The following is a 17,443-nucleotide window of genomic DNA, read 5'->3' on the forward strand; positions in this document are numbered from 1 at the left end:
ATATCCTGATGGTCAGGCAGAAAGAGCAGTCAAGATGTATGCTGTTCTTAATGAACAAAGTAACCACTCATTAAGGGAAGACAGACTTTTTTGACCCTTTTAACATTGATGGACACTTTGAACCATATACCTTGAAGACATGCTCAGGTGTCGTGAAGGTAACGGAGACATGCCAACAATTTTGTCAGCAAGTCCATGGATGGTTCAACTCAGCTCTCTCTTCCTACTCTCATTGAGTGTGATATGATGCCTGATGATAGAGCAGAAATTCCATCACCAGAAGTTCACTATCCACACCTTAAGACAGTAGTGAACAAATCTCAGAAATTGATCCAGATGCTGAAATTCTCCTCCTCCTTGTTAGAGGCATTCTCCGTGTACACAAGGTCAGGGAACAGTACAATGGACTCCACAACGAACCGTATACTCAACGTCTTGACCTTGGGTGGGTCATTGTGCGAGAAATGTGTTTTGGGGGAGCACATAAGTCAGCCAGCATCAGTGTCTACAGGACCAACATCCTACAAAATGGAAGAGCTTCACTCTTGAGTCCATGCAAGAACAGCTTTCAGGTCAAAGAGAGACTCAGTTGTCACACTCCAAACATGAGTCTTCAAAGCTCCATGCATAACATGGAGAGAGAGACAGATGATCTTGGTGGCCAAGTGTTTCAGAGAACACAGCACGATGATAAACCTGTCAATTGAAGGTGAGATCTTCCTGGAGACACGAGAGCAACAAGTGTATAAAGACAGTTGAAACACCTGGGTGGCCCCCTTACCTTTTCGGTCATCACGAAACCACCTTCCAAACAACAGACCTCAAGCCGTAAAGCGTCTCTCATCCCTACGGTGTACTCTAAAAAACAAACCTCAGATGAGAAAACATTTTATTAACTTCATGCAAAAGATGTTTGATGCAAAGCAAGGAGAGCACTACACCACTAAAGGAAGGCCAGGAGAGTTGGTAATTATCCATATTTGGTGTTTATCATCGCCAAAAGCCAGACCAGATAAGAGAAGTGTTCGACTCCAGTGCCAAACATGAAGGCGTTTCTCTTAACAACACGCTCTTGAGTGGACCTGATCTGAACAATACTCTTGTCGGAGTTCTGATTCACTTCTGCAAGAAACCAATTGCAGTTACAGCAGACATGCAGCAGATGTTTTGTTTCACAGTCTGTAAGAAAGATCAAGACTTTTTGAGGTCCTTGTGGTATAAGGATAATGACTTGCAGAAACCAGTGAGTGAGAGTTTTGGATGACAGTGCATGTATTTGGCAACAGTCCATCACCAGCGATTGCCATTTACTGCCTCCAACGAGCTGCCCTGGAAGGGGCAGTCTCCAGTACTGATGCAACAGCATTTGTCATGCATAATTTCTAGACGGACGATGGACTTGCATCATTCCCAAGTGAAGCAGAAGACATTAATATCCTGCAAACCTCCCAAGAAATGCTAGCCGAGTCAAATATCAGACTGCACAAAATAGCATCCAACAGCAGCATTGTCATGCAGGCGTTCCCTTCAGTGGACCGAGCTAAGGATCTGGAGGACCTAGATTTGGGAGTGGAACCACTGCCTCTTCAAATGAGTTTAGGTCTCAGCTGGAACCTTGATACAGACAGCTTTACCTTCAGTGTGTCCCAAGAGGAGAAGCCTTTAACCAAAAGACATTCTCTCTATGGTAAACAGTCTGTTTGACCCCTTTGGGTTTGTAGCACCAGTCATGGTGGGAGGAAGGAACATAATGAGAGAAGTCTCTGTCGAACAGTATGATTGGGATGCTCCACTTCCATCAAGACAGGAGCAGTGGAAGCTCGGGAGAGACTCCATAAAAGAACTGGAGCAGCTTGAGATCCCAAGACCTTACATTCCTGTTTCCCTGGCTGGACAAACACACTACAGAGAGCTTTGTGTCTTTTCAGATGCGTCAAACATAGCTATAGCCACTGTACCCTACTTGAAAATAGTCTGTACTACAGCGGACAGTCAGGTAGTTTTTGTCATGGGAAAACCCAAGTTCGCTCCACGTCTAGCTCATACAGTTCCTCGTCTTGAACTTTGTGCAGCTGTCTTGACAGTTTAGTTGACAGATTTCATCAAAGACGAAATGATTGACATTGATTCAGTGAAATTCTCCACAGTCAGCAAAATCGTGCTTGGCTACATTCATAACACCTCAAGACGATTTTATGTCTATGTCTCCAACAGAATCACACAAATCAGAAAATCTTCAAATCCACACAACATCAACACTGAAGAAAATCCTGCAGACCATGGTCGCCAACCAATACCTGCTGCAGCTCTCAAAAGCACCAATTGGTTTTCTGGGCCATCGTTCTATCAAAACCTCAGCAAGAGCACACTACTCAGACTGACAACTTTGAGCTAGTACATCCAGATATGGATCAAGAGATTTTCTCTGAGGTGACAATCATCAGCACGAAGAAGACAGAACGTCTGCTTGGATCTCATAGGTTTGAGAGGTTCTCCACTTGAAAGTCATTGACTCGAGCAGTTTCCAAGTCAAGGAAGCAAAAAGTGTCACAACAGTTACCAATAGTGACAGCAGTAGAGATGAAAGTACAGAAGTGACGACAGCAATCATCAAGACTGCACAGCAAAATGTCTTCATAAAGGAGGTCCAACGCCTCTCCGAGGGAGATCAAATCCCAAAGCCCACTATGGAAGTTGGCTCCATTTCTGGATAGAGATGGATTGTTGAGAGTTGGTGGCCGCACATTATCAACAGGCATGTCATTTGATGAAAAACACCCTCTGATCATTCCCAAGAAACATGTTGCTACGTTGGTAGTGAGACAAGTTGCACACCAGGGACACCATTTTACAGAAGGGGCTGTTAGAGCAGCTGGATTGTAGCTAACTGGGGTAAAGAGACCTGTTTCCAGTGTGATACATAAGTGCGCAATTTGCAAAAAATTAGGAGGGAAACTAAAGGAACAAAAGATGTTGGACTTGCCATCAGACAGACTCTCTTTGGAACCACCATTCACACACGTTGGGTTGGACATCTTCGGCCCGTGGACAGTGACCTCTCGGAGGACAAGAGGAGGCCATGCAGAGAGCAAGCGATGGGCCATCATATTCACCTGTCTGAGCACCAGAGCGGTGCACATTGAGGTCATAGAGACCACAACCACTACGGGCTTCATCAACGGCCTCAGACGCTTTACCGCCATTAAGGGACCCATTAAAACGCTCGAGGTACAAATTTCATCTGAGCCTGTAAAGAGCTCAACCTCAACACAGAGGATTCTGACCTGAAGACTATTCTTCAAGACAAAAAATGTACCTGGATCTTCAATCCTCCCCACTCTTCCCACATGGGTGGGAATTGCACAGCACATTCTGGATGCCCTTCTTCTCAAGGTGAACACATCCTATCTAACACACAAAATCCTTACCACAGATGGCAGAGGTCACTGCCATTATAAACTCAAGACCATTGGTTCTAATAACTTCTGACCCAGAAGCACCTGCAGTTCCCACTCCGTCAATGTTGTTGAAACAGAGGATGGATACACTGTCTGCACCAGCAGGGGACTTTGAGGTTAATAACCTCTCCAACAAGCACTGGAAAAGGGTTCAAGGTCTTCCCGATGCATTATGGAGAAGATGGAGACAGGAATACCTAACAACACTTCTTCTTTCGGCTGCTCCCGTTAGGGGTCGCCACAGCGGATCACCTGCCTTCTGTTCTGCGCATCTTCCTCCCTTACACCAATCGCCTGCATGTCCTCCTTCACCACATCCATAAACCTTCTCTTTGGCCTTCCTCTTTTCCTCTTGCCTGGTAGCTCCATCCTCAGTATCCTTCTCCCAATGTAACTCTCATCTCTCCTACACACGTGTCCAAACCATCTCAATCTCGCCTCTCTCACTTTTTCACCAAACTGTCCAACCTCCAGTTGTCCCTCTAATGTACTCATTCTTAATCCCGTCCACCCTTGTCACTTCCAATGAAAATCTCAACATCCTCAACTCTGCCACCTCCAGTTCAGCCACCTGCGTTTTTGTCAGGGCCACCGCCTCTAAACCGTACAATATAGCTGGTCTCACTACCGTCCTGTAGACCTTCCCCTTCACTCTTGCTGGAAGCCTTCTGCCACTCCACACTGCCTGTATTCTCTTCTTCACCTCTCCCGCACTCTCCGCTGCTTTGTATGGTCGACCCCAAGTACTTGAATTTATCCGCCTTCTCCACCTCCACTCCTTGCATTCTCAGCTTTTCGCCGCCCTCCCTCCCATTTAGGCACATGTATTCTGTCTTACTCCTGCTGACTTTCATTCCCCTTCTCTCTAATGCATGCCTCCACTTCTCCAGGCTCTCCTCAACCTGCTCCCTACTCTCGCTACAGATCACAATGTCATTCGCCGACATGATAGTCCTGCCTGATTTCATCTGTTAACCTGTCCATCACCATTACAAACAAGAAAGGGCTCAGAGCTAATCCTTGATGCAATCCCACCTCCACTTTGAATGCCTTCGTCATGCCTACTGCACACCTTACTACTGTCTGACTGCCCTCATACATATCCTGTACCACTGTTACGTACTTCTCTGCCACCCCCGACTTCCTCATGCAATACCACACTTCCTCTTTCGGCACTTCAACCCAGGAAAAAGTGGCATTCTGAGAGGCGTAATCTGCAGGTGGGAGATGTCGTACGGCTGAAGGACTCCCAGGTCAGGAGAACTGAGGGGCCCACTGGACTCGTTAAGACTGTACCTAGCCAAGATAATAGAGTGCGTAAGGTAGAAGTGAAGGTAATCAAGCAGGGCACTCCTAATGTGTAATTGCGACCTATTTCAGAAGTCATCTTACTCTTTCATAAAAGCAATGCGTAGTGGTATAAAGTATTATACCAGGTGGGGAGTGTGCTGCCCTCTCCTGGCACGCAATGTCTCCACCTTGTGTATTTTGAGTTTGAGTTTTGGACCTTTAAGGTTGTTGCAGCTGGTCAGTGTGGCGTGTTGATGCAGCAAAGTAGCAGATGGAGTCAGCAGCTATTAGTTCGTTTTCACAGAGCATAGGAAATATGTGCCTGTAAGTATGAGCACACAAATGTTAAGCATGTGAAGCAAATTTGTTTAGATAATATTATCCCGATTGGCGATGCAAATTTTCGTTAGCACGATAATGGTAATTCCCAATGTACTTTAGCATTGAGCTAACAGACTAAACGCTAGGTATTTTTCACATGGTTGTAGCAGTTATGCTAGCAATGTTAGGGGTTAATTCAGCATTATACTAAACTGAATAGTTGATTGAATGTGCTTTGTAACGTATACATATATGCAATGTAATATGTTTTTCTTGTGTGTATTTAGTTTTACAGTATCTTCATCTGTGAGGCAACAAATAAACAGCCTGAACCTGGAAGCCTTCGTCTCTCATTTGGAGAACTGTTTACCTATCTGCCAAACTAAACACCAATGTTCAGGGAGGGCGGAATAAGGACACCAACACAGAATATGTTTTGGAGTGCTACAGGATGGATCTCTAATAATAATAATAATAATAATAATAATAACAACAATAATTCATGCTGCAAGCAGCGATGACCGGGTCCTCGAAATGCAAGTGTCATTGGGACCCGAAATATTGGCGAGGAGGAGTCTGTGAAAGTACAAAGCATGAAAATGACCAAAAGGTGAGTAAAATGGCACCTTTAATCAAATATGGCTGACTTCCTGTTAGGTTTTGGTCATGGCGGCAATATAATTTTTTTATGTCTAGTGATGTTACATAAGTGTACAGAATTTCGTGAGTTTTCGTGGAAAAAAGTGAATAGGTTTGATTTTTTTAAATGTTCAGTGGGGCGTTGGCAGCCGTTTTGCCACACCCATGCACGGGACCCATAGAATATCAATTGCCCCACTGGGACTGACAAGTGTGCAAAGTTTCGTGAATTTCCAAGTATCTTTTGGAACATAAAATTGTACACGTTGCCACATTACTACTTACACACACACACACACACACACACACACACACACACACACACACACACACACACACACACACACACACACACACACACACACACACACACACACACACACACACACACACACACACACACACACACACGCACGTTGTGTAGGGGGCGTATACCAACGAAGAAGTAATGCTGACGTCACTTTCGTAAACAGGACGAGGATCCTTCAGTTTCACGTGTCTGTGAAAACTTTCAACCTTGTGTTGAAAGGTGGCAGAAGATCTAAATCAGGCCCAATACGTTGATCGCGATCGACCAGTAAATCGCCATGGTAGTGCAGGTAGATCGCGCCATTCAAAAAAATATTTTTTTATCAACCTCCGTTGAATGAGCTTAATTTAGAGCTGCAAGGAAAAGACAAAACCGTGGTCAACATGACCAGTTCAGTTAATGCTTTCAAACAAAAAATGCAACTTGTGTCCTCAAAGCTGCAGCACCATGATTTGGGGAACTTTCAACTTGCATCAGAGCTGGAGACCCAAGGGAAGTTGTGCGCGCAACTTGAGAGCGCACTACACAGAGCAGATTGAAAATTGTCTGTCAAAGTTTGACAAACAGTTTCAAGACTTTGCTTTACTTGAGCCAAACACTACCTATATGTGCTACCCATTTTTTTATTTTTTATACCCTTATCAGTCCCACAATGGGGAAATTTGCAATTTCTCTGCATTTTACCCATCCTAGTATCTGACTGAGGAGCAGTAAGCTGTCATATAGAGGCGCCCGGGGAGCAGTTGGGGGTTAAGTGTCCTGCTCAAGGACACATCAGCACGCTACCGGGAGGAGCTAGGGATCAAACCGGCAATGTTCCGCTTCCTAGACGACCCGATCTAACTCCTGAGCTACTGCCACCCACACTGTTTCACCTGAACTCATCTTCAGTGGAGGATGAGATGTTGACACAACAGACTGACATTCAGCTGAAGTCCAGGGCTCATGTACAGTTTTGGAACTTACTCACAGAGGAAAAGTACCTAAACATGAGGAAATGTGCTACCTCCTTGACCGCATTATTCGGCTCTACTTATTTATGCGAGTCAGCCTTTTCCCACATGAAGATTAGTAAGTCCAAATACCGTTCCACCATGACTGATGATCATTTGGAAGCGTGCTTGAGGCTGACTACCAGCAGCTACTGTCCGGACTATGCAACCCTGGCCGACTCCATTCAGTGCAAGTCATCAGAGTAAGGTAGTGACCATAAATGTATTTAATTGTATTGTGCCGTAAGGGTTCATGCAGTGATGCAAGGTACGCCAACATATATTTTATATATAAAGTATACTATACATTAATAAATATATTTAGCATTTTTTTAATGCAGGTAGATCATTTTGACCTGGTCATTTTAAAAGTAGCTCGCAAGCCGAACAAGTGTGGGCACCCCTGATCTAAATCATTTTGCAGGACCTTAATCTGACCAGTGCGATGGATCCAAATCAGTATCAGCGCGTGCTGGACTTAATTTTCCGGGATGATAGTAAATTCTCCGACAGCGATGCTGAATCTGATACCGGTGTTATCACGGACTTGGGAGAACATTTCAAACAGCCAATTTCAACCTGAATGTGACGATGAAACTGAATATTTTCAAGAACCACCGGAGGAGACCGACGATATGCCCGTTGTTGTTACAACGGAAGAAGTTGATGACATGATGAAGTCCGTTGAGGCTGGTGATGCAGATTGTGAACAAGAAGCAATGGTCAAGATTCTCAAGTTTACCTGCAAATGCAGCCAGGGTTGAAAAGAAAATGAAAAGAGGCCCCAAACAGGCTCTCAGAATGTAGCCGGGTAGGGTTGGGGTTAGCCCACATAATAACTCAAAGAACTTTGAAGATATTTGGCATACGCACATTTATATATTAAATGACACACCAAGGCTGATATATGGAGACTCATATTATTGATAGACTGTATATTTTGTTGTGTTGTCCACACTTTTAAGCTCCTAAACGATTCCACTTTTATAAAACATGTATATTCTTACTGTTGAATAAAAGCCTTTTTAAAAACAAAAGAAGTTATGTGTTGATGAAGCTGTTTAACATTTTCTCAAAACACAAGAACAATGCAGAGATTTCCCTATTCAGCAGGGTGTCAAGTGGCCATGTGACAAGTAGTCGGCTTTGTTGGTCCTCCAAACCATTTGCATTCTGGGAGCTGGCTGAATGAAGCCAAGTTTGGGGGAAAACTTTGAAGGTGATTATCTCAGAAACACCAGGGTTCGCCAAACCCTTGTCATTAACAAGTCATAGCTTTAAAAATATTTGCTTGATTTGCACAAGTGACACCTTCTTTTGAAGCTCTGATTCTTCACTTTTGACAAAGTGAGGGGGCTTTTGGGGGCTTTTGACAAAAGGTCAAAAGCCCCCAAATGTACCTCTGCAGTGGGTCACATTTGGCTGAAGAACAAGAACAAGAAGAAGAATAAACAGAGCAATAGGATCCTCATCCTACATTCTGTAGATGAGGACCCTAACGAGAAGAATAATAAACAGAGCAATAACAATAGGACCCTCACCCTACATTGTGTAGATGAGGACCCTAATAAACACTGCAACAACAATAAGTTCCTCGTCATACACTCTGTCGGACGAGGACCCTAATAAAAGCAATTGCTGTCGGATTTCACTAATGGAAAAAGTGGCCCAGCACTACATGTGCGCAACAAGCTGTGCACCCGAACAGAGTTTTAGCACCGCTGGAAACGTAGTCACACTTGTGCCTCAAACCAGAGAAGGTGAACATGCTCGTCTTCTTGGTACGGAACCTTGACAAAGCTAACTGAAAATCAAACAGGCCGGACATTTTCATTTATTGTTTGTTTGTAAAATGGGGACTGTACCATAAAAGGGCATTTTGTTACTGCTACTTATGTTGCCTTTTCGCGAACGGAACCCCCTCCCCAGACAAGACGATGATGCTGATTGATTCGATAATTGGGTGACAATCGATCTGCAGCATAAAAATCATGACCTGCCCAGACTTAGCTGCGGGTTTTAACCATGAATGTGGTTTGGGTTTTCCTGACCTTGACTTTATCCTCTCCCATGTTATGTTGCCACTTCTTGAACTCAGCGACCCAGTTGAGGATAGTGTTGAGTGGACACACAACCAGGGCAGTCCTAAACTTCAGAATCCAGGACTGCAGCATTGTGTGAAGGAATGTCACCACCTGTAGGAAAACATACATGGATGAAACAATCACAGACAACAAAGTAGGGCTGGGCGATATACAGTATATACCGATATAACATTGATTGGATATGATTCTGGGTTTTGGTTATCGTAAGATTGTGATATAATTAAATGTTGTCTGTAATGCAATTTTCTGACTTCATGGACTGTGCTAATGATTCAAGAGGTTATTTGTTTCATACATATACATACGGTCAATGCAGTGAAATTTCCCTACCTATTGCTTGGTCATAAAATTCCACATTATTTCTTCAGTATTTCTTGTGTGTAAATATCTTACGAAAGCATCGATAGCCATCCAGAAAATATCGTCAAATTATATAAATTGATGTAATGGTCAAAGAAAAAAAAGTGACATTTGATTTTGTCAATATAACTCCGTTAGAGTGAATCACGAAAACAATCAACAATGTTGATTAGCTCAGTTTTAATTAAATATTATACAAGACGACAAAACAGCTATGACCTATTAAAAATAATTTATATAATGTATTTTAACGGATATTCGATTCTTCACTCGCACCTGAAGTGTCTTCCCCAGGCCCATGCAGTGTGCCAGCATACAGCCTGAGCCAGGAGTGGAATTGGCCTTCTGCACAGACTCACAGCAGCAGTCCCAAATAAACTGGACACCTGTTGGGTTAATGAAAGCAAACATGGATAAGAGCATGAGGGATACTGAGGAAAAACATATAATAGAGTCAAAACATATTACATTTATTTAAAACTTAAGACAAATTAATACAATTTTATAAAAGATTTCGGAACAAAATATTTCTCTCTGCCCCTCTCTCTCAGGAAGGGCAGGAGTGGAGAGGGTCCCTGGGAAGGAGAACTGGAGGACCTGCATGAAGACGTGCCCTCGTCCTGAGTTAGTCTGAATGGACCAGTCCACCGACCAGTCGGTCGAGATTCAAGAAGTACAATTAAACATCCAACATACACGGATCCTCCCGCAAGAGTATTCATGGCCAGTGTCGGGGTCATCGGCCTTTTTCCACAGTCTGGATGTTGAACAAAGCGAATCCTCACCACAAACTATTGGATACTGTCACAGAAATGCAGAAACTATGTGGAAGAAATTCACCAATTTTCACAAAAATAAATAACATTCTAAAAGTTAATTTTAAGTGCCCCTCCATAAGCTTCTGTATTACGACTGTACAAAACAACGGGTCTGATTTCTGCTGCCGTAACATTTATCCTAACCTCCGCCTGTGTATATTGGTGACCTACCGTCCACCTGGTGAGGCTTTAGTCTGGTCACCAGGTTCCGGTGCACCTGGACAAGAGGCTCCCTGGTAGCCTCATCCTGATCCAGCACCAGCTTTGTGGTAATGGGCTGCACGACCTGTGACACCTCATCCTCGATAACAATCACCTGCAAGAAGATGTCATACTTGATGACGCTAGTCAAGGATACAACCAAGATAAGATAAAATTATATAAGATGCCACTTTATTAACCCTAGTTCCAAAATTCAAGGGTTGGATAAAAAAATATATATTTTTAAAATAGATACTGCGATACAATTAAATTATATTGTTTACATTTCTGAATCGATTTGAAAATTGTAATATTAATATCGATACTTTGTTTGGAAGACATGCAACTATTAAATAAAATACCACCATAGTCACAAATTAATCTAAATATAAAATGTCCGCATTAGACTGAATTTTTTCAGTTAAATATTTTTGTAACACACATGGTGGACTGAAAAGTTGATAGCAATTCTCATCATGTATAAATAAAATATAAATATATCGACATAGAAAGTCCAATTACGAGATCCTGCCCCGATACCCAACCCTACACCACGTTACAATACATCTGGTTTAGGTAGGTTTCGGAGCATATTCATGAGTACTTGAGCACGGTATGATATCGGACTCCCAATGCCGGTATGAGAGCATTTCAATCTCCATCGCATTAATACCTGACATACCAAGGCAAAAGTTTGCATGTTCAGTCCAAACCTTTTCACTGTTGTACTACACACAACACCTGCTGTACTGAGTACCTCTCTTTGGTCTTCCCTCTGCTGTTGACGATATGCCAAGCGCTTGCATCTCTCCTCCTCCTCCCTCAGTGCTTCCTGGGTCTCCACACGGAGATTGTCATCGTCAATAATACTGCGAATCTTTCTGCGTCCCTTTGGTGTCCCCTTACAGTCCTCTGCATCCAAGTCCTCTTGGCCACTTTGCTTAAACAGAAAAGGCATTCCTCATTTAAAGAAAAAAACAACCAGCATAACTCATCAGTGACGTAACCTATTTCAGCAGTTTTTATGACTGTCGATACCTTTTCACTACTGTCTGACAGCACAATACACATGGGCTGTTGTTTTTTCTGCTGATAGCTACGGCTGTTTTCTTTCTCTGCTTTGGAACATCGGGAGCTAGAAGGAAAAAAAAGTCATCTCCAAAATTGTAACAATCTAATGCAGCCCCAGCATTCCCTTTTCAGGATATACACAGCAATTAAGCAATGCAGTAACCACAATACACCTTCTGGATCTTCCTTCCTTGTCGTCTTCAGACTGGCTCAGCTCTTCACTCACACCAGGCTCTTCAGAATCTAACAGACTGCTGTCATCGCTGGTCTGACCATCTGATTAGAAGACAAGACATGTTAGAACAGCAGTTCTCAACTGTAGATGAGCACTGCTCGTTTCTGAAATAGGCATGCTTTATGATAGAGGTGTCACTACTCCTTATTACCATCATCTTTTGTCCTTGGGGACCTCTTGCGCACCTGCGCTCCTCCTTCCATTCTATCTGATGGCGCATCGTCTAGGGTGAGCTTGTGGCGAAGTAGATGGTGCCTGCTGCTGGGCCCGTCAGCCTTTGTGTCAGACAGTTCTGAGATTGCGACTGACTCTTCTCCTGAATGGATTAATATATGCAGACATGAGTTTTATTTCTTGAACATCCACAACATTCAGCTTATCTGATTTTGAACAGTGGTGGGCAATTCCAGGTTCAGAAAGTAATAGTCCTGCCCTTTATTTGCTCGAGCAGTGCAATGAGCCAGTACCTCTGGGTTGTGCAAATCCCAAATTAGCAAAACCAGATTGTTGCCTCAAAGTCCTGGGACTTTGACTTTCTGAACCTGGTGGTTTCACCCCAAGATCAGGTGTCTGCCAGATGAAATGCTAATAAATACATGAAAGTACTGGATGATTTTGTGCTTTCAGAAAAGTTATGAAGCCAGTTTGAAAGAATCACTTACCTTCATCATCCGTGTGTTCATCTTTTCTGCAATCTTTAAACCCAAGATCACCTTCCGACTCAGATTCCTCTCCCTGTGTTTCATCGTCCGAACTGTTATCTCCTGAGGAGTAGTTGGCTTTGATTTGGGCCAAGAGCATTTTCTTAGCGATTCTTTCAAAAGCAGGGGAAGAGAAGGAAAATGTGCCTGAGGTTCATTTTATGGTCATTCAGATGAATATTTTCATTTTTACATTTTGAAGGAAAGGAGAAGTCAGTGACCCATTCTGAAAAGATTGAATTTAACTACCAAGTGAAAATTAAAATAGGCAACCAATTGCTTCGTTTGGTCCTTGAGCAACAATTTCATTTTCGCTCTCAAGATTTGCCCAGTTTTTATTTTTTAACATGAACTGGCAATAATGGAAACATTGAGTTGGAGCTAGAAATGATCAGTATTTCGATTCTAGGGAGGGCAACACACAGACCAACCGCAAAATCAACAGAAAACAAGATTAGTACATAACACCAAGAAGAAAAGACAAAACTTCATGAAAAGCCAGAGACAATATAAAGAGTAATTTATTACAGAAGACATTTCTCCTACGGAGGGGGGGGGGGGGGGGTTTAAAAATATATATATAAAAAAAAATCTACAGGAAAACAAAGACATTTAGACATCGTCCATATTCTGTCAATAACAGGGGGGGGGGGGGGGGGTAGATCTCATATATATATAAACATTAGTTCAACATGTCAACTGCTCACATACTGCTGAATTTATTTTAAGCTATATGCTAGGTCAATATCATACACATTTCCGTACTTGTACACAATAAAAGTAATAATTCTTCCCACTTATATATTTCTTTATATAATCATCAAGCATCTAAAGGGTTAGGACAGAGCATTTTTGTTGATGTCCGGGATGCAATATTCTACAATAAGCAGTTAAGTAACAATGTACTAGCAATGCACAAAACTAAGATGCACTCAGAAGTACCCGAATTTGTCCTGTATTTAAAGCAGTGGCAGACAGCAGCAACACAAGGCCTGAGCCTGGGACCTCATCTTAACTTTGTCAGCTTGGAAGAGAGATGAGACCATATGGAAGAGAAAGGGAGAAAAAAGACATGAAACCAATTACACAGGAAAAAGGCAAGACAAACAACCACACAGCCGTTTGGTGAGGCTGACCTCAGTCGTCCAATGCTGTGCAGAAAAGTATCAGTGTGACTTTTCAGGGCTGGTGCCTTGGCGCTGACATTTTTGAAGCAGACAAAACTATCTTGCTGAAAAAAGTCATGTAGCTTGAAAGGGTGCAAAAAAAGGGGATGTGATCACAGAGCCCAATCTAATTAGGCAGAGGAGAGGGAGTCTGCCTCATTGAAAGTTTACAATTGAAAGCATTGTAAAGGTTACATTTAGGGAGGAATGTAATAACAATAGTAGGTCTCCAGGGTTTCGTCGGTAAAGTAATTTCCCTGCCCCTTTGGATGTGATTTCCAAATTGTTTATCATTCATAGCCAAAAACTATTGATGTCAAAAATTGTACAGCAAGTTGATTATCGATATTGAATGGCAATAATAGTTTCCATTTACTGTTTTGTAGTGAGATTTGACTTAAAATAAAACTAAAATTTTATTTTTTTGGTGAATTATCACGCAATTATCTACTTGTCATTAGGGACAGGCAGCACTATTTTCTTCACATAGAGAGTGAGTGGAATGGGACCAACTTAGGATCCAGGTATGGAGGTGTAAGTTTAATTTATTTGCACGTTCCACAGATTAAAGAAAAAAAAAGTCTCTACAAGTTAACTATATTCAACACATAATTTAGCCCAATAGGGCTTGGGAAACTTTTCTCAGCCATTGAAAACAAGTTTCTGCAGTTTCATCCAAGGTAATATCTTCTATAGATAATTATTGATTGAGGAGCTTTAAAGCCATTTAAGTGAACAATTTCAGTAAAATCGTCTTCAGGGCAACTATTATAACAAGTAGGCATGTGATGAACCTAACCTATAAGTTAGTTACATTGAAATTATAGCCATGTATATCTACCCGTAAAAAGAGAAGCCTGCAAAATCAATTGGACAGGGAAATAAATTTCCAGTCAGACATCAGTTACTAAATAAAAATGTCTTTAATCCTTCAATATGTAGATTGAGTAGAGCATAATGCTGTTAAAGTGTGTCAAAGGAATAGCATCAATAACAGCTAAATAATGCCTAGAACACCATGTAAAAAAGCTATTTGCCATAACATTGCAATACCATAACAATAACTAATGCTTCTTGAATTTAATATCCAAGGTTTATGTTGGCTTGCTGTTAACTACAATAGGCTGTTTTGGAGGACAAAAAAAACTTGATCTGAGAATATGCTAAACTCAGCCCTGCAAAAGTAAATACGAGATCAGCTGACAAAGTTCCATGACATTTCAAAGCATTTTGGAATAAGTATTTTACATTTCGTTCCATGCTTAGGACAACTCTGGTTCCTGAAATACTTTCCATTGTTTCAATGAACATATCAATTCATTTGGCTGGCAAGTTGTCCTGCCCTGGCATGAAAACATGTTTCCGACACAAGCCCATTTACATCCAAGCAAGCCAAATTTAAGTTCATGTCACGCAAAAAGTTCACGTTTGTAAAATATGAAACACAAGTGGCAAATAGAAAAATTGCACAGCTCGAAGGGGACCTGACGGCTGAATAACACGTATGTACATTTACAGAGGTAAAACAAACAAACAAAAAAATATATATCAGCCATTTTTGCATCATTCCATTTATCAATTCGATATTGCAGCTCCACGACAAGACAAATACTTTATTCACAAATTGTCTTATCATACATGGCAGAATGTGAAATTAGACGGTCATGCAACCTTAACTCAGCTCAAGAACAGTTCCATTCCATGCTATAACTGTGTAATTGTACCATTTGCCTTATTCCCAGGTACAATTTCAACAGGATGGCTTTGAGGTGAAGCATCAAAGTTTCAGCCTGCTTAAAACCTTTCCCAGCTCAAGTGGAATCAAAAATAGTTTGGTTAATAATCAGTTATATTTTAATAAGATTAAAATGATGCACAAACACCTGCTTTTTCATTGACGAATATAAGTAACACTCAAAACATATAGGAAATATCTGAATTGACCCAGCAGGCATTTTCAAACTTACATACTTCACCTGCGAGTGACAGTATTTAGCGTTTCCAATGGTACATCACTGCTTTTTGGAGATTAATAACCTCAGTTAAGTTCAGCACAATAAACTAAACTGTAAAAATAGCACTTTGAACATGGGAGAATACTGTCTGAAAAAACAATTGTGCACAACATTGACATGCATTTCATTTATACTTAACTCCTGCTTCAAAATATGAAAGTGCAGTCATACAACTGAAACGGTTCTTTTTTGGATCAGCTCAATATCTCAAAATAAATTAATACAATTCCAAGTTGATTAAAATAACAACCTTTCAACCAATCTTGAAAGGCATTAATTAAGAGAGGTTTGCCCCCTAAATTAGGGATGGGAAATGATTGATTGCATGGTGTGCGTGATTACAGATGACCACTTTTGGGAGGATATATATATATATATATTTTTTTTTTTATTCTGGATAATTCAAAATGCATGTTCATCAATGAAGCCATAATGCACAAGAGGGAATGCGACAGGCCTGCTGTGAGATATTGGGAGTCTTAGAACCCAGAGGCACATGTGAATTATCATTACTTATTAAAAAACTTATTGCACGTTCATTACAAAATAACAATTTTGCTAGTGAATTTAGAACATGTTCATTGGAACATGTCAATCGCAAGAAGCCATTTGAACTAAATTTAATATCAGAAAATCAACCAAAACAACTACGTAAAGTACACCTTTAACACACTTGGTCGCAGTTGCGTCACTGCGTGGATCTACCAGATAATATGCAACAACACTCAGAAACGTCTACGACTAATTCCCTTAAGCGCACAATTCTTCAGATAATATGTTTGAACATTGCATCCATTGCAAGGCATTGTTATTTTATTTTTGTAACATATTACAGTAAGTGCAGAGTTGATTGTGACAAATCTGTCTGGGAAATGAATTTATTTTTTCAAAATATAGAAAATGTGTCATGTTGTGCAATTTTACTGTACACATTGGTGGTATGTAAGGCATGATTAAAGTGCAGTTCCCACCAATTTGGTGAAAGTATTTCCACACATCTAAGCTTGACGGCCATCCCTCCCTTGTTTGATGCAGTATGTGCCTAGCTTGCTTGTTGTGCTTGGTTAAGTGTGGACACTCATGCACTCAATCACAGTCAATATTTTTAGTTCTCTTTTCAAGTGGCTTGTGTGCGTCATACACCTAGGAAGAGTATTTCATAGCTGCTGATCGACTGCAGCTTCGTTTAGGTCTGGTTTGGATTGAATGAGACCGAGTCCTGGCAACCAGGTTGGTGCCGGATTTAAGACAGGACTTAGTGCTTGGAGTTGTAGCCTTAGGGTGTGTTAGACGCACTAAGTCCGATGATTTTGAACCATACCTATTTTCTGGGTCATCATCATCTTCCGCTGCCAAAGAGGGCCCGGATTGGAACTGCTCTTCATCCCCTTCAAAACAATCAAGCACAAATACAAAAAGTACTATTAAGCAAGTGGTTAATGCAGTATTAATATTTACACGAGTAAAAACATTTAACACAGAAGCTTTTTGTTCAGCCCTACCAAAAAAACATGTATCATTGCATATAGATAAAAGCATGCGACTACACCAAGGCCCTGCTAGAGAAAATAAATAGATCTGCCATATATTGGGACATTGAATATATACACTTTTCTATCTATATATCCACACACACCAAATTTATAATCTAAATGTAATACATAAAATGCATATGTTTAAAAGACAACCACTATTCCATGTAGTACAGGTTGCGTTCTTACTAATGAATTAGATAACTGAAATAAAAACACAAAAATGTAT

General features: G+C 41.3%; 1 protein-coding gene across 2 annotated transcripts in view; it reads right to left on the reverse strand.

Annotated features, from left to right (window-relative positions):
- LOC307239819 (transcriptional regulator ATRX-like) overlaps positions 1 to 17,443 on the reverse strand; it is a 71,456-nt gene that overhangs the window by 46,713 nt on the left and 7,300 nt on the right. For both annotated transcript variants that reach the window (XM_080013393.1, XM_080013392.1), the window contains exons 10-18: positions 17,004 to 17,070; positions 12,463 to 12,614; positions 11,952 to 12,116; positions 11,739 to 11,841; positions 11,533 to 11,629; positions 11,252 to 11,434; positions 10,465 to 10,609; positions 9,752 to 9,861; positions 9,062 to 9,205 (exon numbers count right to left, since the gene is read on the reverse strand). In XM_080013393.1, coding sequence (XP_079869519.1) covers positions 9,062 to 9,205; positions 9,752 to 9,861; positions 10,465 to 10,609; positions 11,252 to 11,434; positions 11,533 to 11,629; positions 11,739 to 11,841; positions 11,952 to 12,116; positions 12,463 to 12,614; positions 17,004 to 17,070 — 1,166 coding nt within the window. The remainder of the gene's footprint in view (positions 1 to 9,061; positions 9,206 to 9,751; positions 9,862 to 10,464; positions 10,610 to 11,251; positions 11,435 to 11,532; positions 11,630 to 11,738; positions 11,842 to 11,951; positions 12,117 to 12,462; positions 12,615 to 17,003; positions 17,071 to 17,443) is intronic.

Source organism: Zeus faber (assembly GCF_960531495.2).
Source record: "Zeus faber genome assembly, chromosome: 14".
NCBI classification, from domain to species: domain Eukaryota; kingdom Metazoa; phylum Chordata; class Actinopteri; order Zeiformes; family Zeidae; genus Zeus; species Zeus faber.